Below are 27577 nucleotides of genomic sequence, written 5' to 3' on the forward strand. Positions count from 1 at the left end.
TTATTTTTTTTTAATTTAGGAGTTTTACGTTTATAATTTTTGAATTTTTGATATTCTTGAAAAAATTCTGATATTCCTAGGACTCATGATATGTCATCATAAAAATCAAACTAAAATATGATTGTTCTCGGTCAAGAACTTTAATTTGCATACATCTATAAAATAGGGTTAATTACATGCGTTACCATACATAGATAGTTGAATAGAATAATTTAGTATAACAGTTGCATAATGCTGTGTTTAGTTTTCATACTCTTCTAAAATGCAAAAACGAATATATCCATTGAAAGAGTCACACCACATACAATTTCAAACAAGCACACATACTCAGCCGTTATGCCGCTCTAAGCTTCCCCGTGGGGAGCGCTGTGAAACTGCTGCAGCGATCGTGAATGCTTGAACGGAATGCCGGCAGTGGCTGCCACGATCTCCTCGATGAAACTGTCCGAATTGTGGATGGTTGTGCCGCCGAGGATCACCTTGCAGCCTTCCTGGTTGTACCGATGCACGGCCAGCGCTTCCTCGTACGTGGTTCCTCCGACCACAAACACGACCACTTCTTGCGGAGGTCGACGGAATGGTAGCTCGTTGCCCATGATCGGATAGGCCGCGTCCAGTGGACGTCCCTTGATGACCTCCTCGAGGACTTCTTTGAGCACGCAGTTGTGCTGGGTGTAGACGTTTTCGACTCCTTTTAGACCTTTGATCAGGTTGCGGGTCAGCTTGACGGCGTCGGTGATCTTGACCGTGTTGAAGAGTTCCTGGCGGGCGCTGGTACTGATGTATTCCAGCATTTTAGGGACGATGTGTGCTCGACCTCCTCGATCTTGCAGTGCCTTAAGCAGTCCGGATGTGCCACAGTTGGCGTGACGTTCGTATCGCATTGAGTACAGCAGAATGAGACGAAGTGCGTTGTGAAGGTTGATCTTCTCGTCGGAAACAAGCTTCTTGACCCGCTGCAGCTGGGTCGAGTGGTCCGCACGGCAAGCTATTTCCTGCTCAAGTTCTGAAATCTCAAACAACTGCTGTTTGCCAACCTGCAGCGAAAGCTCGCTGATCAGCACCAAATGCTTGGTGACCGTGCCGGACATCTTCTTAAATTGCGGATACGTCTCGACAAAGTTCTTCATGTCGTTAATGCTCTCGATTTTCTTCTGATCTTGAGTCTTCTTCTGAAATTCGTCCATCATTACCTTAATAGTCGTGGCGATCTCGCCGAAATTCGCGTAAAGATTTCCAGCGTAAAACTCGTCTTGTTCTGAGGAGAGCACAATCTCCTTCAGATCTTTGGGAACGCCCTGCACCCCGGAGAGATCAACCCGTTGCTTGTTAATGGTCAACAGTTCGTGTACCATAGCTTGGTACGTCCACTGGTTCAACAGTGGAGTGATCGGGTCATCCCGACGGTCCAGAATCAACAACAACGGCGGCGGAGATCCGTCCTCGGGTGGTCGAAAGCTAAACAGCGCCGTTTCCTTGTTGATGGTTTCGTGGATCTTCTTTGCCAACGTTTGGGCCACACTAGAACTACCCTTGTATCGGATAGCCGGACGAAGCTTGAACGAAAGCAACATACTAATGATCCCTTGGACCGATCGCTCCAACGCGTCTGGGTTCCAAGAGAGTGCCTGCAGACACATGGGAATGTTCAACGAGAAAAGGTTCGGATTCACCGGCAAATAGTCGGCGTACACTTCCTTAACCTCGCGCACGGACTCACTTTCGTCGCTTTCCGCCAGCGACTTAATATCCGTGCGGGGAATGATGTTGCTGAAATCTAACCAAAATCCTTAACAACCTTACCGAAAATAATTCCCAAAACATTCTTCACTTACTAATATAGTACGAGCCGTACTTGGGGCTCTTGAGTTCGCTCTGCAGCCGCAGGATGTTGTCCCGGGTGGGCCGGATGAACACGATACACTTGAGGTACTTGAGCCGCTCGTTGGACCGGCCCGAGTCGATGCGCTCGAACAGATAGACCTCCTTCTGCAGCATCTCGGACTGGGCGAACGCCATCGAGACGATGCTGGTCTGTAACGGAAAATATATGGCAAATATTTTTTAAACTTATGCAATTTATTGTAAACTACCTAGTAAGTATAACTTTTTTGATTTTGAATGGATCATTGACATATGTTTTCTATTGATTTGACACAGCAAATTTTCAATAAAATTTTGCAGTTATAAAACATTTTCTTAACAAGTTTAAGAAAGTGAAAAAATAGCGTAAAGCTTGTTTTCAACTAATTATAACTTGAATTTGTTTCAATTAAATTCTTTAATTCTAAAATTCTGAACTCTGAAATTCTGAAATTTTTCAATCCTTAAATTCAAAAATTAAAAAATTCTAAAATTCAAAGATTCAAAAATTTTAAAATTCTAAAATTCTGAAATTCTAAATCTAATCTAATCTAATCGAACACAAGCGCAGCCTGTCCGAAGAAAGTATCCTGGAAGACTTTGTGGTCCAAATCAAGATTTAACAGCTCCAGCAGGGTTTGAACTTATCATCAAATGCCACTTGAATTGTAATTCTTCTAAGACTAGAAAAAAAAATATTCTAAAATTCTAAAATTTTTAAATTCAAAAATTCAAATGTTTAAAAATTCAAAAATTCAAAAATTTAAAAATTCAAAAATTAAAAAATTCCAAAATTCCAATATTGTAATATTCTAAAACTCTAAAATTTTTAAATTCTTGAATTCTTAAATTCTTAAATTCTTGAATTCTTAAATTCTTAAATTCTTAAATTCTTAAATTCTTAAATTCTTAAATTCTTAAATTCTTAAATTCTTAAATTCTTAAATTCTTAAATTCTTAAATTTTAAATTTTAAATTCTTAAATTTTAAATTTTAAATTTTAAATTCTTAAATTTTAAATTCTTAAATTCTTAAATTTTAAATTCTTAAATTCTTAAATTCTTAAATTCTTAAATTTTAAATTTTAAATTTAAATTCTTAAATTCTTAAATTCTTAAATTTAAATTCTTAAATTCTTAAATTCTTAAATTCTTAAATTTTAAATTCTTAAATTCTTAAATTCTTAAATTTAAATTTTAAATTTAAATTCTTAAATTCTTAAATTCTAAATTCTTAAATTCTTAAATTCTTAAATTCTAAATTTAAATTCTTAAATTCTTAAATTCTTAAATTTAAATTCTTAAATTCTTAAATTCTTAAATTCTTAAATTCTTAAATTTAAATTCTTAAATTCTTAAATTCTTAAATTTAAATTCTTAAATTTTAAATTCTTAAATTTAAATTCTTAAATTTTAAATTCTTAAATTTAAATTCTTAAATTTTAAATTCTTAAATTCTTAAATTCTTAAATTCTTAAATTCTTAAATTCTTAAATTCTTAAATTCTTAAATTCTTAAATTCTTAAATTTAAATTCTTAAATTCTTAAATTCTTAAATTCTTAAATTTTAAATTCTTAAATTCTTAAATTTAAATTCTTAAATTCTTAAATTCTTAAATTTTAAATTTAAATTCTTAAATTTTAAATTCTTAAATTTTAAATTCTTAAATTCTTAAATTCTTAAATTCTTAAATTCTTAAATTTTAAATTCTTAAATTTAAATTCTTAAATTCTTAAATTCTTAAATTCTTAAATTTAAATTCTTAAATTCTTAAATTCTTAAATTCTTAAATTCTTAAATTTAAATTCTTAAATTTAAATTTTAAATTCTTAAATTCTTAAATTCTTAAATTTTAAATTCTTAAATTCTTAAATTCTTAAATTCTTAAATTTTAAATTCTTAAATTTAAATTCTTAAATTTTAAATTTAAATTCTTAAATTCTTAAATTTAAATTCTTAAATTTTTTCTTAAATTTTTAAATTTTAAATTCTTAAATTCTTAAATTTTAAATTCTTAAATTCTTAAATTCTTAAATTCCTAAATTCTTAAATTCTTAAATTCTTAAATTCTAAAATTCTAAAATTCTTAAATTCTAAAATTCTAAAATTCTAAAATTCTAAAATTCTTAAATTCTAAAATTCTTAAATTCTTAAATTCTAAAATTCTAAAATTCTTAAATTCTTAAATTCTTAAATTCTTAAATTCTTAAATTCTTAAATTCTTAAATTCTTAAATTCTTAAATTCTTAAATTCTTAAATTCTTATACAGTCGACTCTCTGGTTGTCAATATCCAAGGGACCGTCGAGGAAGAGAAGCATCAGTTTACAGAACGAGGCAAAATGATGACTCGATTGAAATAAGTTTTTTCTTGCTAACCAGCTATGGGAGAGAATCATGGCAACGTCCAGCAAACAAAAACAAAGAAATGTCAAACAACCTTCAAAGCTTCGTTTCTCAAAGAAAAATGTCTATACAAGCCATGAGAAAATGAAATTATTGACAACCGGAATAGATTTTTAGAGCAAATAGAATCCAACGGGCCGTCGAGGAAGAGATCCTTCAAGCAAAAGAAAATATCGAGGAATAAAGACAATCGAAGTATGCAGTTTGAAGGGACTGAAGAATTCATCGGTACATGGAGCAATATTGATATCGAGAAGATCGACAGCCAGAGAGTCGACTGTATTCTTATATTCTTAAATTCCTAAATTCCTAAATTCTTAAATTCCTAAATTCTTAAATTCTTAAATTCTGAAATTCTGAAATTTTTAAATCTTTAAATTCTTCTCAAATTCCCTAAATTCTTAAATTTAAATTCTAGATGTCAAAAATGTCGAAATCATACATATATGTAAATCAAATGACTTTGATTCATTATTATATATCTGGAGTTTTTTTTTGAAAAGGTCCAATAAACCAAATTTTCAGTTTTTGCTTTTTGGGTGTTTTTTTAATACCCCTGACTCAAGGCGGTTTCAAAAACACCCAAAAAGCAAAAACTGGAAATTTGGTTTATTGGACCTTTTCAAAAAAACTCCAGATATTTGGTTGAAAAAACTCTTAGGTTGAAAATATTTTTCAATTTCGAAATTTTTAAATTTCGGGATATTTTTTTTTGTGCTCATAAATTTGTTTTTTTTTTACATTTATGAAAATGTATTTAAACATTTGACATTCTAAATTTGTAATTTTGATATTCTAATATTTTAATGTTTAAATTCTTGAATTTTTGAACTTCCAAATTTAAATATCTAAGAATTATCAATTTTTGAATCTTATTTGTTTTTATGAATTTCTCAAATTAAAATTTTTGATTTTTTCGCAGGAAAACTAAGGCTTTTTTTTCTTCAAAACTATTTTTTTAATGAAAATAGAAGCCTAAGCAACTGAAAACAGTTAGAAATGCATTTCCTGTGTTGAATATTATATTCAGAATGATTAGGCTTTTTAAATTATTTTTTAAATATTTGTGAAATTTCGATGTACAGTACTGCAAAAGGTTTTTCTTCGCGAACACAATTTAAAAACAAATAATTACAAAATAACTGGGCTAACTCGTTTTTATTTCTACACATTCCTTATATGCAAAATTTTTATGCAATAATTGTTATTGTATGAATTAAAAAAACATTTTTTTTTTAAACCAATAATTTTTACCACAAATCTTCAGAAATCCCACCGTGCCTTCCCTTCGGCAACATCATCATCATCGTACTTACGGTTTCCCGATCCATCATCAACATTTTCATCCCGGGGCCTGCCTCGGAGATCATCTTCTCCAGGTACAGCTGAACCGCCCGAATCACATTCATCGTGGCCACGTCCCGTCGTCGGCACCGGTTCCCCCAGATCACAAAACGGTCCACAAACACGCGTAAACTCCGGCTGTTTTCACTTTTTTCACTGCACTTTGAAAAAACTTGCGTTCCAATCTGTTTTGATTCGTTTGCTGATGACTTTGGTGAAAATCTCGAAACTGTCAAAAAGTCTCCACACAACATGACGCGATTCTGAAGGGTTGCGCATTCCGCAACAAGGGAAACGTCAAACGTGCAAAATCGGTTCGCATAGAGAACGCGTTGATTTTCGGTTTCTTCTCGCGCGCGCCTAAATTCACCGTAGATTCCGGAACAGTGACGTGAGTGTGTCAAAATGTCCAGTTTCGGGTTCGGAACGCCAACGACGAGCGCGCCAGCATTCTCGTTCGGAACGTCAACAGCAACAACGGCCGGAGGCGCCGCTCCCGCTCTCGGTTCGACTCCTGCGCCAGCTTTTGGCGGATTTGGGGCGACTCCGGCTGCGCCGGCAGCTGCCACCCCGGCTCCCGCCTTCGGATCGTTGACCGCCAAGCCGGTGGCGGCAGCTGCCCCTTCGTTTAACTTCGGCACGTCGACAACGGCCGCGACCACGACTACGGCCTCAACCGGATTTGGGCTTCCGACGGCAGCAACGGCCACTCCGGCCGCCGTCCCAACGTTGACTTTTGGCGCAGCGGCGACTTCAGCCGCTCCGACCACTTCCACCGCGCTGCCAACTCTTTCGTTGGGAGCGGCTTTCGGTGCCGGGACGGCAGCAGCCGGAGGTGGTCTGTTCGGTGCGAAATTGGCCACGGGAACCGCCCAGAACACGACCCAACTGTCCACAACGCTCACGGCGGCCCCGGCCGCAACGCAAGCCACCCCCAAACCAATCGGCCTCGGCGGTGTGGACATCAACGCGGCCGCGCCAAAGTCCGTCGAGGGAAAACCGGACAGCACCAAAGCGAAAGAGTTCCAGGTTCCGCAGGAGCTGGTGGCCACCGTCGAGCAGCTCAAGGAGCACATCAAGCGGCAGAAAACGTTCAGCTCGGACATTGCGCGGACGTCCTCGCGGAAGGTGTACAACGTGACGAACGAAATCAGCCGCCTGAACTGGAATCTGATCGACATTTCGAACAGCGTCACGACGAACCAGTCGGCGATTAAGCTGTTGAGGGCGGAAACGGGCGGGATCATCCAGCAGGCGGATATGGCCCAGCGGACGCACGACACGCCGGCGGGGCTGCAGTTCGAGAACACGATGCCGCTGCAGTACTTTATCGAGCTGATCCAGAAGTACGAGCAGGATTTGCTGAACTTGAAGCAGCAGGTGAGGGCTTGAACTTTGGTTCTTTATATGTTTTTTTTTTTATTTCTGGGGACCCAAGAAAATCTCTTTAAATTAGTCCTTTATCTCAAGTCAATATTTAGAAAAAAAAAATCATGATTTTTTTTCTTAACTTCGTGTATTTGTAAAAAAAACTTCTCATATTTGTTAGCTCAAAATATGAAAATTCATGCTCAGGATACAGATTTTAGGAAAATATTCATACCATTTTTGTGTGGACAGCTGCCAAAATTGTATGAAGAATCGAACCAAACATGCAAATGACAAATTCCGGGAAAATTTTTTGATAAAAATGGCTAAAATAAAAACCAAAATGTAAATTTGAGTAATGAAAAAAAAAAAATAATATTTATAATTCAAAACTTTTTAAACATATAACAATTCGAGAATTAAAAAAATTCAAAAATTGAGAACCTAAAATTATACAAATTTGAAAATTAAACAAATTAGAAGCTTGAAAAGTTAATAAAAAAACTGATTTTAGAATTGACAAAATTCAATAAAATTTCAGATTTTCTTTTTTTTTTTTTGTAATTTAAAAGGTAATTAAGAGTCAGCTATCCATCATCGACCCGATCGTCGAATGTCAAAATTGTCATTTTGATGCCGATGCGACCGGCCGTTGATACACACGAAGTTGGCACGAGAGAATGCCGAGCTGAACACTCAAACAGCCGGGCTACACGACTTTTTCTCTTTCTTTCTTTTCATATCTCTTTCTTGCTTGTATGGGTAAGCGCGATGACAGCAATCATTTGAATGCAGTCATGGGCCAAGTAATTGGAATTTCGGTAAAAATCAAATGAACGAGCTCGGCGCGATCGATTGGTTAGAGTCAAATGATAAACATCTGACCTTTGTTTGACTTTTTCTCATAGCTTTTGCAAATAACTGCTTCAAATTTTTCTAAAACCCCAATATCTTTTTGCAACAATCTCCAATGCTATTACTCCCTGAGATCAAAAGTTTTTTTTTAAATTGTCTATTATCAAATATATTTCTTTTGAAAATAAAAAAATCTGAAATTTACTCATAACTATTTTGTTCCGGTTAATTTTTGTTAAATTTAATTGATTATCGAAAAGTACTAAATTTGGAGCCTTACATTTCAAAAGGGCACATAACTTTTGTAAACAATAGTGTATCCCTTTCACTCAAATGACAGTTTACATCAGGCGTGAAAGGGACACACTCTTGTTTAAAAAAGTTATGTGCCCTAATGAAATGGCAAACACGATTTGTTCTCAGTTCTTCGGGCTTTCACTTTGCTACCCGGTATTTATCAAATTTAAGCTCGATTTATCAAAAACGCTGAAAAACGTACTCTTTCTGAGAAAAACGGTTTCAAATGTTTCAAGAATCACATTTGTTTTGATGCGGTTGTTTTTTTTTGTGACAGATGACAACATAAAAATACTACACTCTAAACGGGATCCCATTAAATTCTTTCGCGAGTGTTGAGTGGTGGCCTTCGGAGATGCGCTCGTAATTTGATTTTAGTCTGCATTCACAATATTCAGTCAGTTTGCTACCGCATCAAATGGAATTATGCAGGGAAAAATTGAATCAAGTATAACAAATTCAAAAATTTAATTATTCAAAATTTTCAATATTCAAAAATTAAAAAATTCTAAAACTTAATTTTAGAATTTAAAAATTTTAAAGGTTTATAAAAAATATTTAAAAAAAAATAAAAAACTTAATCAAATAAATTTGAAAAAAAATAAAAATTCAAAAAAATTTAAAAAAAATTTGAAAAAAAAAACAAAACAAAATAAATCTAAAATTAAAAAAATTAAAAAGATTGAAAATTTAAAAAAAACATACAAAATTGAAAAAAATCTAAAAATTTATTAAAAAATACTAAAATTCAAAATTTTCAAAATTTTAAGAATAAAAAAAATCAAATCTAGAAAAAATAAAAAAAAACTCATTAAAAAATAAGAGCTTGAAATAATTTATGAAATTGATGAAAATATAAATTCAGGGTGGCCACTCAAGTCGGGAAATCGGGAAAGTCGGGAAAAAGTCGGAAATTCGCCAAAATCCGCAAAAAATCGGGAAAAAGTCGGGAATTTGTGATTTTTTGTCAAAAAGTCGGGAATTCTGAGCATACTTGTTTGAAATTTTTTTTAACTTTTGAACAATTTTAAAATTGAAGTCACTCATTTCTGCTTTAGTAACTTTTTTTAAATTTAAAGTTCTTTTGACTATTTCAATATATTTGAGTATTGAAAAGCTGTTTAAGACATTCAAAATCGTAATGAATATTGGGGTCTTTGACACAGATTTTCATAATATTTTTCTATGAATCAAATGATCGCTATTATTTTTTGTTCATTGAACAAGAGGTAAAGTCAATGAAAAACTAATATAAAAATAAATCCTAATAGATTCTATTTAATTTTGTCACATAAATTGAATATTTGAAAACAGATTACAAATTGAATGTGGCAATGTTTTTTTTTTGTAAATATTATTAATTATTTAACTAAATTCATTAAGTAATTTAAAATATGTTTTTTTTCCAAATGTTACCCTTGAACTTTTTTTTGTGAGTATGTGTTAATTACCTACCATAAATAAAGCTTTATTTTCAGTTTTCAGAAAACTTAATTATCGCATACAATCCAAAATTGAAAAAAATACGTTTTTAAGACATAAAAAAAATTTGAAAATGCAAAAAAAAAAAATCAAGGAAATTTTGAGTTTTTTGCAATAAAATTGAAAAAAAATAGTCTCATCAAACATTTTGCTTAAAAAGGTGCAGTGGTAATGCTACAGGCATAACCATCATGTCGAAGAACTTCGGACACAAAAGTAAATGATTTTTTTTATAGTTTTATTATTTGCGTTTCTTGGCCACAAAATCAATCACGAAAAGGTTATTTCTTAAGATCTATTTATTTCTGCTCTTAGATCTTATGGTATTTTGACGTTGGATAACGTCTAAAGTTTTGAAACGCTTCACAGCTAATCGTAATGTCAAGATTTTCGTGCCAGTTGATTTGAAATCATTTCATCAATTCTCTTTTAAACTTTTGGCATTGAACAATGTTTTAAAAATGTTTTGAAATAATAAAAAGCCATTATCAGGACTCCAATTCATTACAAAGAGCCAGTCTGAACCATGTGTTAAAGATTTTCTTTGCGTCACAACAAATTTGAATCACATTAAACGATTTATTCCCACACATTACAATACTTTTTTCTCGTATTGACGTTTCTACGGCGTTCTCTCTGCCTTCCTACGGCATTCGCCACCTAGATTTCTTCGTTCCACGAAATCCCAAAACAAAAATCTATTTCATTTGCGTACTTAAATCACTCTCGACAGTCTACGAGGAAGGGACGACACAGCGGCAACAAAGATAGCTGAAGGCGGAGAAGCATCGCGGCGAAGGGGCAGACCGAACCTGGAAGGGTTCAACGTTGTCCGCGATAGGGAAATGTTCTGGCAAGGCTCTTGCCAGCCATCGGCGACAGCCAAGTAAATTTCAACAGCAAGCATTAAAAAGCCCTGTTTAGGGCTCAAATTGATTACGAAAGAGTTATTCTCAATCTCAATAATTTCGCAATTATCGATTTATTACCCCCAGCGATATTGCCAAAAAGTTCAAGATGGTATGTAAGAGACATAACCGAAAGACATAGGACCAAACATTTTGAATGAGTTTTTGGATTGCTAGTGAAATCTGGGATAAGATTATTGTATTTTGTTTCATAGATTTGTCGGCAAAATTGTCATAAATGTTCCCCCAAGGTGAACTTTCCATTAGGGCACTGGCAACTCCAGGTTGTGGCCACTACTGTCGAAATGGCCATTTGCAGGTTCAATATCAAAACAATGAATTTTGATACCCATATTGCCAAAACTCGTATGGTTCTGTAAAAGGCCCTCCGGGCCCCGGGGGAACCTTCTTTGAGGGCACCGGCCACTCCAGGTTTTAGCCACCACTGCCGAAATGACCATTATCATGTTCAGTATCAAAAACCATGAATTTTGACTCTTATGGTTCTGTAAATGTCCCCCCAGACCCCGGGGGAACCTGCTTAGAGATCACCGGCCACCCCAGGTTGTGGCCACTACTTTCGAAATGGCCATTTTCATGTTCAGTATCAAAAACCATGAATTTTGATACCCATATTGCCACAACTCGTATGGTTCTGTAAATGTCCCCCCAGGCCCCGGGGGAACCTGCTTTGAGATCACCGGCCACTCCAGGTTTTGGCCAACACTGTCGAAATGGCCATTTTCATGTTCAGTATCAAAAACCATGAATTTTGATACCCATATTGCCACAACTCGTATGGTTCTGTAAATGTCCCCCCAGGCCCCGGGGGAACCTGCTTTGAGATCACCGGCCACTCCAGGTTTTGGCCACCACTGTCGAAATGGCCATTTTCATGTTCAGTATCAAAAACCATAAATTTTGATACCCATATTGCCAAAACTCGTAGGGTTATGTAAAAGGCCCTTCGGGCCCCGGGGGAACCTTCTTTGAGGGCACCGGCCACTCCAGGTTTTGGCCAACACTGTCAAAATGGCCATTATCATGTTCAGTATCAAAAACCATGAATTTTGATAACCATATTGCCACTACTCCTATGGTTTTGTAAATGTCCCCCCAGACCCCGGGGGAACCTGCTTTGAGATCACCGGCCACTCCAGGTTTTGGCCACTACTGTCGAAATGGCCGTTATCATGTTCAGTATCAAAAACCATGAATTTTGATAACCATATTGCTACAACTCGTATGGTTCTGTAAATGTCCCCCGGGCCCCGGGGAACCTTCTTTGAGGGCACCGGCCCCTCCAGGTTTTGGCCACCACTGGCTTAAACGAAATCTTCGAACGGGGGGAAGCTTCCTGACTGACCCGGCTGTGCATCCCGGGGCCGTGACCAATTACACGAGCTCGTAGTAGATTCGTTGTACTAACCCATACAACAGGGCTACAACAATTTTCACACAGTCTACTAGGTTAAACGATTTTACTCCACTGCCTAAAAGTTGCCTCCGCTGGCGGTTTTGCTCGTTCCCGGATGTATCTGTAGTTGGTCGCAGTCTTTGATGGCCTTTTCATGTGACGAATTTAGATACATCAATCGAACATCCGTGGAAGGGAAACTCGACGCATCGAACCCAATCAGCGTGTACCATGAAACGGGAGTGTGTGTGTATGTGTGTGTGAACGCGCATTTGGCAATTTTCTTGAATCTGCCATCCTACGGCATTTGGTGTGTCATTCTACGGCATTCGCACACAATTTGCCCTCTTCGGTGCTGCTCTCCGATTCTCTCTCTCTCTCTAGAAAATAAAGGTAATTTTTCAGAAGAAATCCTTCTCCGGAAGAGAGAATTTGCGTTGCTAGGGCTCTCTCTCTCCCTGCTGCTGCTGCTTCACCCGTCTGCGGCTCAGATATGAGCCGACCCGACTTGTTCAGCATCTCGGTGGCAACTAAGTGGAGTGGAAAGGGTAGAACGCATTTTTATACTTCTACTTCGCTATTACTTCCCCTCTTTTTGTCACTGCGCGCGCCCTCGTACATACACACGTATTTGCTTTCGCATCGAAGGGTAAATCTGCTGATGTGGTTGTATTCATCTGGATTCGAACGAAACGGTGATTCTTGTTTTGCGTTTGGCGCATCGGCCAACAATTTGGCAACGCAGCAGGCTCAGATTTTTGAGGGGTTTTGTTAATTTGATTTGGTTAACCGCGGTGGATTTTCTTGAAATAATTCGAACTGTCAAAAATCCACCAAAGCATCTATCACATTGATCGCACAAAAATCAGTGGAGGAAAAGTATCCACCGGTAGATGCTTTGGTGGATTTTTGACAAATCGAATTATTTCAAGAAAATCCACCGCGGTTAACCAAATCAAATTAACAAAAGCCCTTTGGACTGCACGCGCTTACACTCACACACACACATATGTAATCGCTCGTAAATTTCGAGGTGATTCTGATTCCGAGGCTGGATTTAATTTCATTTCCGTTTTGCGTAACCGTGCAGCGACATCACAGAGGAGCAGCTACATTTTGATACCTTTATTGCCCCAACTCTTATGGTTCTGCAAATGTTCCTTCATCGGAACACCCCCGAGGGCTCCGGTCACTCCGGATTGCGGCCACTACAAATTTCATGTCCAGTATCAAAAACCCTGATGTTTGATACTGCCAAAATGTCATATTTCATGTCCAGTATCAAAATCCTTATTGTTTGATACCCATATTGCCCCAACTTTTATGGTTCCGCAAATGTTCCCTTATCGGAACATCCCCGGAGCCTCCGGCCACTCTAGGTTGCGGCCACTACTGCCAAAATGTCAAATTTTATGTCCAGTATCAAAATCCCTTAAGTTTGATACCCATATTGCCCCAACTCTTATGGTTCCGCAAATGTCCCCTTATCGGAACATCCCAGGGGCCTCCGGCCACTCCAGGTGGTGGCCACTATTGCCGAAATGTCAAATTTCATGTCCAGTATCAAAAACGCTAATGTTTGATACCCAAATTCCCCCAACTCTTATGGTTCCGCAAATGTCCCCCTATCGGAACACCCCCGGGGCCTCCGGCCACTTCAGGTGGTGGCCACTACTGCCAAAATGTCATATTTCATGTCCAGTATCAAAATCCAGGTGGTGGTCACTACTGCCAAGCGCTTGGTGGCGCTTGCGAGAGGAGCTGAGCTCCTCTCGCTTCGGTTGTAGACCACCGACTGAAGCCAGCCTACAGATTTCCCATGGTTTTGTAGGGAAGTAGAAAGGCTAGTTCCTGAAAACGCCACCTGGTGGCGCTTGCGAGAGGAGCTGGGCTCCTCTCGCTTCGGTGGTAGACCACCGACTGAAGCCAGCCTTCAGATTTCCCATGGTTTTGTAGGGAAGCGGGAAGGCTAGTTCCTGAAAACGCCACCTGGTGGCGCTTGCGAGAGGAGCTGAGCTCCTCTCGCTTCGGTGGTAGACCACCGACTGAAGCCTGCCTTCAAATTTCCCGTGGTTTTGTAGGGAAGAGAGAAGGCTGGCGCTCGCGAGAAGAGCTGAGCTCCTCTCGCTTCGGTGGTAGACCACCGACTAAACTAATGCTGTGGAGGGAGTGGCGTTTATATTTATATCAACCGTCGGCCGCGCTGCTTCTGTGATTTTCCCCTCTGCTTGGGGAAGGTGTTTCATTTATCGGTTTCATTTCGCTTCGCGAAATTTTGGATTGCTACCCTGTATAGAGCCCTAAGACGAAGTTCTTCGTCAAAAAAGTGGGAAAACATACAATCATATCAAACTGAATTTTAATTGAAAAAAACAAACAGTTAAATACTGACCACTAGATAAATTAGCATTGATTAAAAAATTCAATATCAAAAATTACAAAATTAAAAAGGGAACTTGGCAAAAACATTTTGTTATGAATACCTTGACATTTTTCTCCTTGGGCATGAGTAAGGACCTCGACGCCGTTAGCAATGTTGGCTTTAAAATAAAATTTCGTGATAATATCACTTCCCCCCCAGCCAACATTTTTGCCATGCGAAGCGGGCCTCGACGCTGTGTCTAGGTTTAATTCCTAGCTAGGAGCCATCAGTGTCTTAAGAGGTGGTCCCAAGGCCGAGTAGGAGTTCATGAAGCAAATTAGTCGTCTCCCACCCCTTTTAAATTGAAAAATGAACTCTGAAACCAGCGCTTACTCACAACAGAAACAGAGGCCTCTTCTAGGCATTGTAGGATAGAATAGATTTTGAAATTTATTTAAAAAAATTATTATTACGTAGCATTTTGATATGTCAAAATTTCCATAGAGTCTCGGTCAATCCATAGTGCGATGATATCGGATAAAATTCGTTAATCTGTTGAACTAACGGTTTTCGGATTATGGTTGTATCGACCATTGTTGCGAATCGAGGGTCTACTGGAGCCTTGACGATCAAATGGAGCCTAACATTTCAAAAGGGCGCATGAGTTTTGTGAACAGGAGTGTGTCTCCTTCACTCAAATGACAGTTTACATAAGGTATAATAGAGATGCACTCTTGTTTGCAAAGCTCTATGCCCTAATGAAATGAAAGGCATGAAATAGTCGTCTTAATTACTAGTGTTCAACTTATGAACTATTCATTTATGTTTATTGGTTTTTGGAAGCGGCAAGACTGGTTTAAAAACAAGATCCATTACCTTATTTGGCGTTATAATAAAACATTCGGGGATTTGAGATTAAATTTACTTTCAGACAGTTTAGTTTAGGTTGTTGATTAAAGTTAGATAGATTTTCGGCGATGAATAATTGGACTGAAATGATTAGTTGATTTGAACGAAGTGTAAAATTTCATTGGCAGATCTGTTTCTAGTTGTAATGTACGACAAGACTATTGACGGACGTGACAGGTCGGCAGTTAGTTTTCATCTTTTTTTCTCTAGTATTTTTTATTTCCTTTAAATTTTGAATACATCATAGGTTTCTTTTGTATAGATCTCCGATTAGTTACATTTTCTTATTTAATTAACTAATAATTTAATTTATTCCGGGCCTTCTTACTTTGAATCACAATTTCAGATTTTCTTTATTCAGTGTTAAACTTAGATTACCGTAACTGCTCAAATCATCCAAGTTCTTACTACTCACATCAACACTAATTTTCTTTCACCTCCTCCCGATCCCCTATATCTTCCGGTGGTGTTCATTTGGTATGCAATACTAGTTCGGCCACTACCCTTTTTTCCACAAGAAACCGGACTTGGACTGACTTGAGGCCGCGTCCCCCACCTTGCTCCGTAAAACGAAAACGAAAACGAATACCTTGACATTTTTCTAAATCCTTTAAATGAATAATAACAGCGATTAGGTTTGAATCATTCTTTGATTTAAAATGATGATGAAGTTTGAAAAAAATAGGATCGAGATTTTAAGTTCAGTTATCTTTAAGTTATCTTTAATTCTGGAAAAGTCTGAAAAAGTCGGGAATTTGAAAATGGAATTTGAGTGGTCACCCTGTAAATTTTAAAATTAAAATAAGGCTTTTTTAGAAAACGTCCTATAATCAAATGTAAACATTTGGTGTATCCCGCTTATTCCGATGGAGGTGTTAGAGGGACAGACTCAATGTTTGCATTTGTTTACTGGGCCTAATCGAAAGAAGGCGATAAATAAAAAGAAAGATTTTTTTAAATTAGAACGAAAAAAAACACCAATTTTAAAAAGAGTCTTCTAAATTTTCAACAAATTAAAATAGATAAAAAATCTAACAATTTAATAAACATAATTTTAGATTTTAGAATTTTAAAGTTTTGGTACTTTTTGATTATTTTTGAATTTCAGGAGGAGGTAGGTGTGGCTGAATGGTTACGCTGTTCGCTTTGTGAGCGGAAGGTTCTGGGTTCGATTCCCATCTGCTACTATCGAGAAATTATGGAAGGAAGGAATTCTGAACATTTTAATATGAACGAACAATTCATTAGCTCGCGGCGGCGGGGTTCGATCCCCCGTCCTTTGGATCAGCATACCGTAAACCGGGGTGACTTTGATAGGATTTCAATTTGTTTTTAGAATATTTTCCAACAGGTAAGGTTTTTCTCAAGATTTTTATTTTTAAAACATGTACTGGGGTAGGCCACATAAAGTTCATGCACTATTTTGGAAAAAAAGTTTTTTCAATAGTGTTTAGAAAAATAGTTACGTTAAAATTCTTAGTTTTGATTCCGGGGTGACTTTGATAGTCATAGTTTTTCTTGTTAAAATCATATTTAAGATGTTCAAACTTTATTTGTACGTTAAATGTATCATTACTCAAGTAGCTGACATAGTTTGTAAGAAAAAAATCATTGTTTATGTTAAGTTAACTAAGTTTATAAGCTTTTTAACAAAATACATATAAATTTCAGGTAAAATTGTTAAAAAGTCGGAATTTTGCCTGAAATTTGTTAAAACTTGTTTTGTTTATAAAATTATCGATTTATATTGCATTTTATACTGAATTTTATACTTTATATAAATTTGGAGATCTTTCTTTTATTGTGTTTCAAAAACACATATTATTTAATATTTACAAACTTATTTAACCTTCTCCTAGTGGAAAATTGTCCAAAGAATCCAAAAATGCATTCCGTTTTCCGATTAAAAATCATGTTCATTGAGAAAATCATGACACTTTCAGAAGTTTAAAATAATGACTTCCATCAACATTTTCTTAACTATAGTTAAATAACTATATAAACCTTTCAAAAATTTATGAAAAGTTCTTCTTGAGGTACTTTGAAGACTTCTCTACCACGGTCAGTATGTTTCTGAACCATTCCTTACGTATTTTAATTGTATTCTTCATTTTGCAGAAAAATCGCAAACCTATCAAAGTCACCCCGGCTATCAAAGTCACCCCGTTTTACGGTACAACAATATTAACCACCAGACCATCGAGGCTTAGTTGACTAGAAGGATTGAGAATGCTATAAGCAGAGGCGAAGCGTAGCCAAAATGTTTGCCTGTTCAAATAATCTTTTTAGTAATTATCATGTTTTTTAGCTCAATCATATTTAAAAAATATCTTTTATACATAACAAAAAAAATTAGATAATGAGTAATATTGTTGTGAGAACTGTTGATCACATGATTTTTATTAAAATAGTAACTCTTTCAAATTACAGCAATTATTATTGTTCAAGAAGTGTAAAATTGCAATGCTTTTTACATTGTAGTTTTCTATAATTAGCTTGTTTTGTAAATAAAAAAACTAAATCAAAACTTGAGGCGTAATCCAACCACAAGTTTTTCCCTGGAGTTTTCTTCAGAATGACTTCTTTTATGTTCCATTGGATTAGATAAGAGCAAAAAAACAAAAACATTATTCTCAATTCTCACTAAGCAAACATTCCGGATGTTGACCATTCCAAAACAATTAGGCCATATAGATTGTATATTACGTTTCTCTTCAAAATTTTCCTAAAAAACTAGAGGGAAAAAATTAATATCGATGAAAATTATGAAAATCTACAAAAAATAAAATAAAAAACATCTCTTTATAAAATTTTCCCAAAAAAATTTAAACGATCAAAACTCAAGAATTCAAACCAAGTACACATTATTACGACAGTTTTATTTTGATTTTTGTTTTTGGACAAACAACATGTAAAGGAAATTATTGTATGCTTGGTAGGTTAAAGATTTTGTTCTATTTTCTTCCAAATTATTTTGCAAATCTGTCGATGAACGTGCTTGCTCACTTTTAACTGAGCTATTTATTACTTTATTTCAGTTAAAAACGCAACATCACCGTTCCGTTCTACTATTTATAACAATAAAAAAAGTTTTACAAAAATATTTGAGCGAACACGTCAAATCGTCTTAGAATCATGGAACAGCCAAGCGCATTCGTATCATAGAGCTCTCAACGAAAATCTAACGCAGCACTGAAAATTCTCCCAAGCAGCCGCCAACCTGTTCGTATTTTTCCATGCACGACTTCCCATACAACGCATCCAAAAATACACAGAAAGACTCCCCTATTTGTACACGCTGGACGGTATGAAGACTTAGAAAACATAAATTTTCCTGTTTTTAAACCTTTGCATGGAAATATCTCAGCAACTAAGCTGCCGTTCTACGCATAATTGTCCCATGTCATTTTTGGACGATTTTGACTTTTTAACATTTTTAAGTTTAGTTAATCGTATACTTTAAGAAAAACACATAAAATCGGGTACTTTGTTCGGAAACTCATTGAAAACAACATCAAGTCTGTTTGTCCCATCGTTGTACTTCTACGCATAATTGTCCCACCAAGTATTTTCTTATACGGAATCATTATTTTTATGTAGCATTATGGTGTGTTTACCTGTTGTTTAGTAAGAGGATCACAAATAAGAGTGATACACTGCTAACTGGGGCAATTAGGGACACATAGGGCGAATAGGAACCCACGGGACAATTATGCGTAGAAACACAGAAATCGATCGAAAAATTTCAATCGCGTTTTTCTCAGTTGCACTTTTTCGAACATGGGACAATTATGCGTAGAACGGTGTGGGGCATAATATTGAGCAATCACTGTGAGGGCTCTACTGTCGTGTGCCAGGAGCGAGCTCTACTGCCTAATGTCACAACTGAGTGACACTCACTGTGAGAGCCAGTCTTTGGCTCTCAGCAAACGGTGGCTCTCACTCAACCGCGACGTGTGTCGGGCGAGCAAGCAATCGTCCTCTTTCGTACGACGGTGCTCGCGAGGTAAGCACACGCGCTGGGAGCTTCTCGTCTCGAGCCGGAAGCACAAATGGCGACCGTGACAGTGTTTTCTTTTTCGTTGACCATTCAGCGTAAAAGATTGTATCTTTACGAGAAGCTCCCACCTAAAAGAAAATCGTGTTGATTTAGTGTTGTGCCCAGAGAAAGCAGTGAAAATTAAGTGCCTGGAAAAAGGGGGACAGCTAATTCGTTTTCTTCAACCTCTTCCGAGGGTTTGTGTGCGCCTGTGTGCGTGTCAGGAAATCAAAGGATGCTGCGGCCGAGTACAAATTCAATTTCTGCAATTTTAAACTTGTGAGTGTGTGAGTGTGTATAAGGGTGTGTGCGTGCGTATGTGTGCGTGTTAGGGACGCTGCGGCCGAGTACAAATTCAATTTGTAACTTTAATATGTGTGTGTGTATGAGGGTGTGTGCGTGTTAGGAGATCAAGGGACGCTGTGGCCGAGTACAAATTCAATTTGTAACTTTTAATATGTGTGTGTGTGTGAGTGTTTATGAGGGTGTGTGTGTGTGTGTGCGTGTTAGGAGATCAAGGGACGCTGCGGCCGAGTACAAATTCAATTTCTGCAACTTTTAACATGTGTGTATGAGGGAGTGTGTGTGGGCGCGATTTTGTTGCGCAAGCTTGACCAAAACGATGAGCAAAATTCCGCAAACTCCAACGCTTGGGGCACGTTTAGCTTGTGCAACAAGCAGAAAACGGGTGGAATCCCGTTAACCCCAAGTGAGACGCTTGGGGCAGATCCTGCTTGTGTGGCGTTCCTCGGAGGAACGCCAACAAGTAGAAAACGGGTGGAATCCCGTAAACCCCAAGTGAGACGCTTGGGGCAGATCCTGTGTGGCGTTCCTCGGAGGAACGCCAACAAGTAGAAAACGGGTGGAATCCCGTAAACCCCAAGTGAGACGCTTGGGGCAGATCCTGTTGTGGCGTTCCTCGGAGGAACGCCAACAAGTAGAAAACGGGTGGAATCCCGCAAACCCCAAGTGAGACGCTTGGGGCAGATCCTGTGTGGCGTTCCTCGGAGGAACGCCAACAAGTAGAAAACGGGTGGAATCCCGCAAACCCCAAGTGAGACGCTTGGGGCAGATCCTCTTGTGTGGCGTTCCTCGGAGGAACGCCAACAAGTAGAAAACGGGTGGAATCCCGCAAACCCCAAGTGAGACGCTTGGGGCAGATCCTCTTGTGTGGCGTTCCTCGGAGGAACGCCAACAAGTAGAAAACGGGTGGAATCCCGCAAACCCCAAGTGAGACGCTTGGGGCAGATCCTGCTTGTGTGGCGTTCCTCGGAGGAACGCCAACAAGTAGAAAACGGGTGGAATCCCGTTAACCCCAAGTGAGACGCTTGGGGCAGATCCTACTTGTGTGGCGTTCCTCGGAGGAACGCCAACAAGTAGAAAACTGGTGGAATCCTGAAATTTCCAGGCGAATATGAAAGGATGTCCTTAAGCACAAGTGCGTTGATTTTCAATGATTCTCTGGACAGGCACATCTACCACGGAAGAGTTTGTTTAAGGGTCTTAACAAATCTTTCTTACTTTGCCACAGAAAATGTCTGGCCGGTACGTACGTGTCCGCCCCGTGGACGATGAAGACGGCGCTTCCGTCTCGTCCCGGTCGTCAGACTCGGACACTGACGATTACTTCTCGCAATTCGATGATGACGAGGACTATCAGGAAACGTCCGAAAGTGACAGAAGTGGGGCCGAAGAGGAGATCATTGCGCCGCCAGGAGTGGCAAGCGCAAGCGGAAGTGACCAAAACTCGCCCGGGGTCAACGCTGATGCTAATGGAGGAGAAGCTTTGAAGGCGGTTGGCGACAACGAACATGACCAAGGCAATCATCGCAATCCACCAACGGACCTGGAGTCCAGGATCACCCAGATGGAAAAGACGCTGGCGACCATCGCAGCCGCGTTAGACAGCCCTCGTCCAACAGAGCAACGCGTCCTCCCAGGCGCACCACTGCAACCGCCGGCAAGTCCCGTCGTGCCAGCTGACGCAGGCCGTTCGAGGGCCCCGCAGGGAGCGCCTATCAGTCTGGAACACATTCCAAAGTTTCCGGACAACGTGCCAGCCAGCAAAATGTGGGCTGAACTCTTCACATACCTCGACCAGTTCAACATGGCGCTGTCGCTGAACAATGTGGAGGAGCCAAGGAAGAAGACTGAGCTGCTGTACCTGGCGCTGGGATCACAAACCCAAGAAGTGATCAGGGCGGCGGGTCTCCGCCCGAGTAATTATGATGATCCGAATTGCTACAACATGTTTGTGACTGAAATCGAGGCTTACTTTAAGTCTATGACTGACCCTACCGCTGAACTGCTGGAATTCAGTTCCCTGAAGCAAAGACCAGGCGAGTCTACAATACAGTTTTTCTCAAGAGTGACGGCTCGTGCCCGGCTTTGTGGTCACTCTGCCGACGAGGAGAAGCGTTACGTTCGAGTGCAGCTGCTTAAAGGAATGACCAACCAGGAACTCGCTGGTCAAGCCAGGACGCTGGGTTACGCAACAGAGCTTGTACTGCAAGCGGCTACCAGGAGCGAAGCCTTCGCAGCCACGCCGACGGCTGGGCCATCTAACGCTGTTATGGAGGTCAAAGGAAGTAAGCGTCCAGGACACCGAAGCTCGGACAGATCTAGCAGTGGAAAGGGCGATCGAGGTGGAAAGGGCGATCGTGGTGGAAAGTACGAACGCGGTGGAGGGAGCGATCGAGGTCGGCCGCCCCCGGCCAAGCGATATCGCAACATGAAGTTCGAAGCAATTCCGAAGTGCTCCCGATGCGGCCGTCGTAATCACAACGGTCTGGGGTGCCCGGCAATTGGACGCAAGTGCATCAAATGTGGACAGCCGGATCACTTCGCGGTCGTCTGCCGGGAGAAGGAAATCAGCAACGTCGATGACGATGTCGACGCCAACAAAGAACAGAAAGAAGAGGTATGAATTCTTAAAATATTCATTCTTATTCGGTTGAACTGTTATCATACTTTTGTTTTGTCTTAATTTCTAATAAAATGGATAAAGTTATCCTTTGGTTTTGTTGAACTCTGGAATTGCATTTTGTTTTCCTTCCTTTCTGACAGATGGTCAACACCCTGACCATGGAAGATGTGTTGGTTGATTGCCAGATCGGCTCATCCAGACCAATCCGGTTCCTAATAGACACGGGAGCCGACGCAAACATCATCGGTGGCAAAGACTGGCTTAAGTTACAGAGCGATTCGGAAAAGGGACTGGTTGTGTTCAACGGGTTGAAGACGACGGGCTGGACAAGCTTGCGAGCGTACGCCGCCGAGAACCCCCTGAAGGTCGAATGTCGGTTCCGCGCGATTATTTCTACCTGTGACCGTGATAATAACACCCAGGCTGAAGCCGAATTTGTCGTGGTGCCAAGAGGACAGCGTTCGCTCATGGGGCGAAGCACCGCAGCTGACCTATCCTTGTTAAGAATCGCGCCAACTGTGAACGCTTGTGAATCTGCTTACTCGGAAGGTATTTTCCCGAAAATGCCAGGTGTGAAAGTCAGATTCAGTTTGGACGAGTCGGTACCGCCGGAAAGGAACGCATACTACAACGTTCCGGCGGCGTTTCGCGACGCGGCAAGATTAAGACTGCAGGAGATGGAAAACCGTGGGATCATCGAAAAGGTCACCACCGCGCCGAACTGGATAAGCGGCATGTCCGCCGTTGCTAAAGGTAACACAGCTAGTTCTTGGATTGGGCGGCCCGTCCTTCAACACCGTTCCTTTTTTTTTCTTTTATTTAAAGGGAAGGATGACTTCCGTCTTGTGGTCAACATGAAGGGCCCCAATAAGGCCATCAAGCGGGAGTATTTCCGACTTCCTCTGATCCAGGAAATGAAGTCCAAACTAAGCGGAGCTAAAGTCTTCACGAAGCTTGATCTGACCAGCGCCTTTTATCATCTCGAGTTGGCCAAGGAGTCCAGGGACCTAACCACTTTTCTGTCGGAATGTGGGATGTACAGATTCACTCGTTTGATGTTTGGCGTCAACTGCGCCCCGGAGGTTTTCCAGCGTGAAATGGTGCGGATATTCAAAGAGATTTGCAACGTAATTATCTATATCGACGATATTTTGATTTACGGCGAGAGTCTGGAGGAGCTGCACAAGACGGTTTCGGAGGTGCTTCGAGTGCTAAGGACGAACAACTTGACTCTCAACGAGGCCAAGTGCGAATTTGATAAGGTGCGTGTGAAGTTCTTGGGTCATGAGTTGGACGAAAATGGCTTTCACATTGATGAGGCCAAGATCAAGCACATCAACCAGTTCCGTCAGCCAAAACCTCATCTGAGCTCCGAAGCTTCCTTGGTCTAGCCTCGTTTGTTAGCCCTTACATTCAAAACTTCGCTGAATTGACAAGCTCGCTGTGGAAGGTCGCGACAACGAAGACCTGGAAGTGGGAAGCGGAGCAATCTGAGGCTTTTGAGGCAACGAAATCGCGCATCGCCGACTGTACGCTAGCGCTGGGCTACTTTTGCGAATCGGACAGAACCGTTCTCTACACGGACGCATCCCCGGTAGCGCTTGGGGCGGTTTTAGTGCAGGAGAATTCGGAACGAACCCCACGGATCATCAGTTTTGCATCGAAAGCGTTGACGCCAGCAGAAAAACGATACGCCCAGAATCAACGAGAAGCATTGGGCGCGGTCTGGGCGGTTGAATACTTCTCGTATTATCTGCTGGGAAGAAGTTTCACCTTGCGTACAGACGCAAAAGGTGTCGCTTTCATACTGAACAGGTCAAGGGAAGACTCGAAGCGAGCACTAACGCGTGCGGACGGCTGGGCGTTGCGTCTCAGCCCATACAGAATCACGGTCGAGTACGTCGAGGGTAAGTTTAACATCGCTGATCCGTCATCTCGATTATACGAAGGCCTAGACGATCCCTTTGACGAGTCCGCCAATCCCTGGGAAATCGCAGCAATCGAATCCAGCAACGCCGGATTTCTGACAGAAGATGCGATTAAGATCGCAACCGCACAGGATCCTACGTTGACCAAGGTGATGCGTGCTCTCGAGACCGGAGATTGGCCTAAACAGTTGCGCAGATTTCAAGCAGTCGGTGATGACCTTCACGTGAAGAATGGTTTGCTAATCAAGACAGGATGCGTCGTCATGCCGGAGTCACTGCGGAATCAAACTCTGGAAGTGGCGCACGAGGGTCATCCATCATCAGCAAAGCTGAAAAGCATTTTGCGAGCTCGCGTCTGGTGGCCAGGGATGGCAAAGGAGGCTGAGGATTGGGCCGAGTCATGTGCAACATGCGTGACCAACGGACGACCAGAAAAACCTACACCGATGGAGAGAATCGCTATTCCATCTGCCGTGTGGGACACAGTTGCCCTCGACTTCAATGGACCGTATCTGAAATTTGGAGGTATCTACATACTTCTGCTAGTCGACTACAGATCGCGGTACTTGATCGCTCGAGGTGTTAGATCGACCAGCTTCGACTGCACCAAAAAGGTCCTCGACGAGATTTTCGACAGAGAGGGGTTTCCAAAGAACATCAAGTCGGACAACGGCCCCCCCTTCAATGGCGAAGATTATAAACGTTACTGCACGGACCACGGAATCAATGCCATCTTCTCAACACCGCTGTTCCCTCAGCAAAATGGTATGGTGGAATGCTATATGAAACTCGTGAATAAGGCCATGGCCTCCGCTGTAGCTAACCAAACGAACTACATGGTTGAGCTGCAGGCCGCGATTAAAGCTCACAACTCCGCTCAGCACGCCGTGACAAAGGTTCCTCCAGAGGAGGTTATGAATGGACGCAAGATACGCCGGGGTCTACCATTGCTGGACAGCACCGTTGCGCGCAACGATGAGCTCATCGAGGAGCGAGATCAAAGAGCGAAGCAGATGGCGAAACATCGTGAGGACAACCGTAGGGGTGCCAGGGAGTGCCGCGTAATGCCTGGTGATACCGTGGTCGTCGAAAGGCAAAACCGTGCCAAAGGCGACAGTCGGTTCGATCCGACCAGATACACTGTCCACAAGCAGTCAAACGGGAACCTCGTGTTGTCGGACGAGAAAGGTAAGCTCCTTAAGCGACATGTATCGCTCACTCGGAAGGTGAAGGTCTGGCGGGATCCGAAGTCTGGTTCTAGGTTGCCAGGACCGATGCCACAGGAACCGACCGTACAGTTGCAGCCTTCTGAAACGCTAGAAGAACAGGCGGATGTCCAGACGCGCTCAAAACGAGCCACAAAAGTTCCAGCTTATCTCCAGGATTACGTCCGCCTGATCGAAATGGAATACGGGAAGTAATTATTTCGCACCAATTTCTATCCTCTTTGAATTATATTATACTTTGATTGAACTTTTCTTATATTTAACTGGTTGATCGACAGAATTCCTTCATTTTTTTTTTAAATAAATACATAAATAGCAAGCCGTGAGTTTATTTTTAAATGACGAAGGGGGATGTGGGGCATAATATTGAGCAATCACTGTGAGGGCTCTACTGTCGTGTGCCAGGAGCGAGCTCTACTGCCTAATGTCACAACTGAGTGACACTCACTGTGAGAGCCAGTCTTTGGCTCTCAGCAAACGGTGGCTCTCACTCAACCGCGACGTGTGTCGGGCGAGCAAGCAATCGTCCTCTTTCGTACGACGGTGCTCGCGAGGTAAGCACACGCGCTGGGAGCTTCTCGTCTCGAGCCGGAAGCACAAACGGCAGTAAGGGTCGCATCAACAAAGTTCAAAAAAGCAAAATATATAGAGAATTTTCTCAGCTTTTCGAAAATATTTTTTTCAAAAGTGGGCCAACATGTGCACTAATTTTAAAAAATTAAAAACTTTGGCTATTTTAAAAAAAGTCACCTAAAAATGGATTGAACTTGAAAACGGTGCACTTTATCAAAATTCACTAAAATACTTTTTGATTGCAAATTTGATTTTACATCGAAAAATGAAGTTAAAAAATTTTTGAGACCAATTTTTCGATTTTTTGAAAAAAACAGTATTGATTCAAAAATTCATAACTTGCTCAAAAAATTTTTGCACAACCTGGAAATTTCTGAAAAGTTGGCATTTGATGTCCTCTAAAACATTTATTTTTATATATTTTTTTATATATTTTTATAATATTTTTTTTGCAGATTAAGTTTTATTGACAAAAAAAATGAAATTAAAAATCTCGAAAAAAAATTTACCGTTATCATTTTTTTTCAGTGTAGTTCATATCCAAACCTACAACTTTGCCGAAGACACCAAATCGATCAAAAAATTCCTTCAAAAGATACAGATTTTTTAATTTTCATACATAATTTTTGTATGGCCAGCTGCCAAATTTGTATGGAAAATTATATGGACAAACTAATGATGCAAAATGGCTTCTTTGGGCATACCGAAGGCACCAAAAAAGTTTCAGTCTGATTAAAAAATACAAAAAAAAAATCGAATGACCGAAATCTGAGAGAACTGCTCATTATTAAAAATATAAATTAAAAAAAAAAAATCTTAAATTAGTAGGCAGTTTTCTGAGAATTCTCAAATTTTCTGTCCAGCTGAAAAAAAGTTTCTTTTTTGAGAGTTTTGATGATATCTCGAAAACTATTGGCTCGATTTACACTGTTGAAAATTTAAACTTTTGGCAAAATTTTAAAATAAAGATCCCGCGGAAAATTTCCCTTATCCCCTTAAAAAAAGCATCATTACAACGTTCCCACGTCTCTCTCCTCTCCCCCTTCCAGGTCGAACTAACCGAGAAGCACATGCACTCCCTCTCCGTGCCGCAGCACTTTACCGCCATGGACCTGAAGCGCGGCCTGCAGCAGATCCACGAGAGCTTCGTCGCGCTCGCCGGCCGGTTACACGAAACGCACCAGAAGGTCGAAGCCCAAAAGGACCAGTACATGAACCTGCGCCGCTACCTGCTGCGCGACAACACGGACGTGTTTGACGTCAAGGAGGGCGGCGCCGGATCGGCGGACCAGTCGTCCGCGCGCTTCTCCAGTGCCATCTCGACCGGACCGACTCCGTTCTCGACGCTGATGGGGGCCGGCATGAGTTTGAGTGCGGTGGCGGCTGCGGCGTCCAAGCAAACCCAGGACACTACAATGTGGCCGCGAGCTGGTCAGTCGGGTACGGGACTGGGGGTGGCTGGTCCGAGCACCGGAATGTCCGCCTTTGGATCGACGCTGATGGGCGGCGAGAGTGGCGCAAGTGGGACGACGATGTCGTTTGGAACCGGGGGAGCGTTCAACCTGCAGACGCCGCCGCTGGGGATTAAGCGGAACAAGCACTAGAAGAGGGACTGGTTTTTCAACCGAGAATATACGCCGTTTCAATACATTCAAGACTAGCCCGGGGCCCCGGG

The 27577-nt window shown here is 40.4% G+C and overlaps 2 protein-coding genes across 2 annotated transcripts; one reads left to right on the forward strand and one right to left on the reverse strand.

Annotated features, from left to right (window-relative positions):
• Positions 1 to 124: 124 nt before the first annotated feature.
• Positions 125 to 5838, reverse strand: LOC6039316 (vacuolar protein sorting-associated protein 45). The gene is made up of 3 exons (XM_038263300.1): positions 5585 to 5838; positions 1836 to 2034; positions 125 to 1777 (listed from the first exon to the last, which is right to left on the reverse strand). Exons 1-3 carry the CDS (start codon positions 5675 to 5677, stop codon positions 345 to 347), a joined length of 1725 nt encoding a protein of 574 aa, XP_038119228.1. The 5' UTR covers positions 5678 to 5838; the 3' UTR covers positions 125 to 344.
• Positions 5839 to 5891: 53 nt separating this feature from the next.
• LOC6039313 (nuclear pore complex protein Nup58) lies at positions 5892 to 27557 on the forward strand. The gene is made up of 2 exons (XM_001848893.2): positions 5892 to 6992; positions 26952 to 27557. The coding sequence occupies exons 1-2, from the start codon at positions 6018 to 6020 to the stop codon at positions 27504 to 27506; spliced, it is 1530 nt and encodes a 509-aa protein (XP_001848945.2). The 5' UTR covers positions 5892 to 6017; the 3' UTR covers positions 27507 to 27557.
• The last annotated feature ends 20 nt before the right edge of the window (positions 27558 to 27577 follow it).

The sequence above is a fragment of the Culex quinquefasciatus genome, chromosome 3 (genome assembly GCF_015732765.1).
Source record: "Culex quinquefasciatus strain JHB chromosome 3, VPISU_Cqui_1.0_pri_paternal, whole genome shotgun sequence".
Classification (NCBI taxonomy): Eukaryota; Metazoa; Arthropoda; class Insecta; order Diptera; family Culicidae; genus Culex; species Culex quinquefasciatus.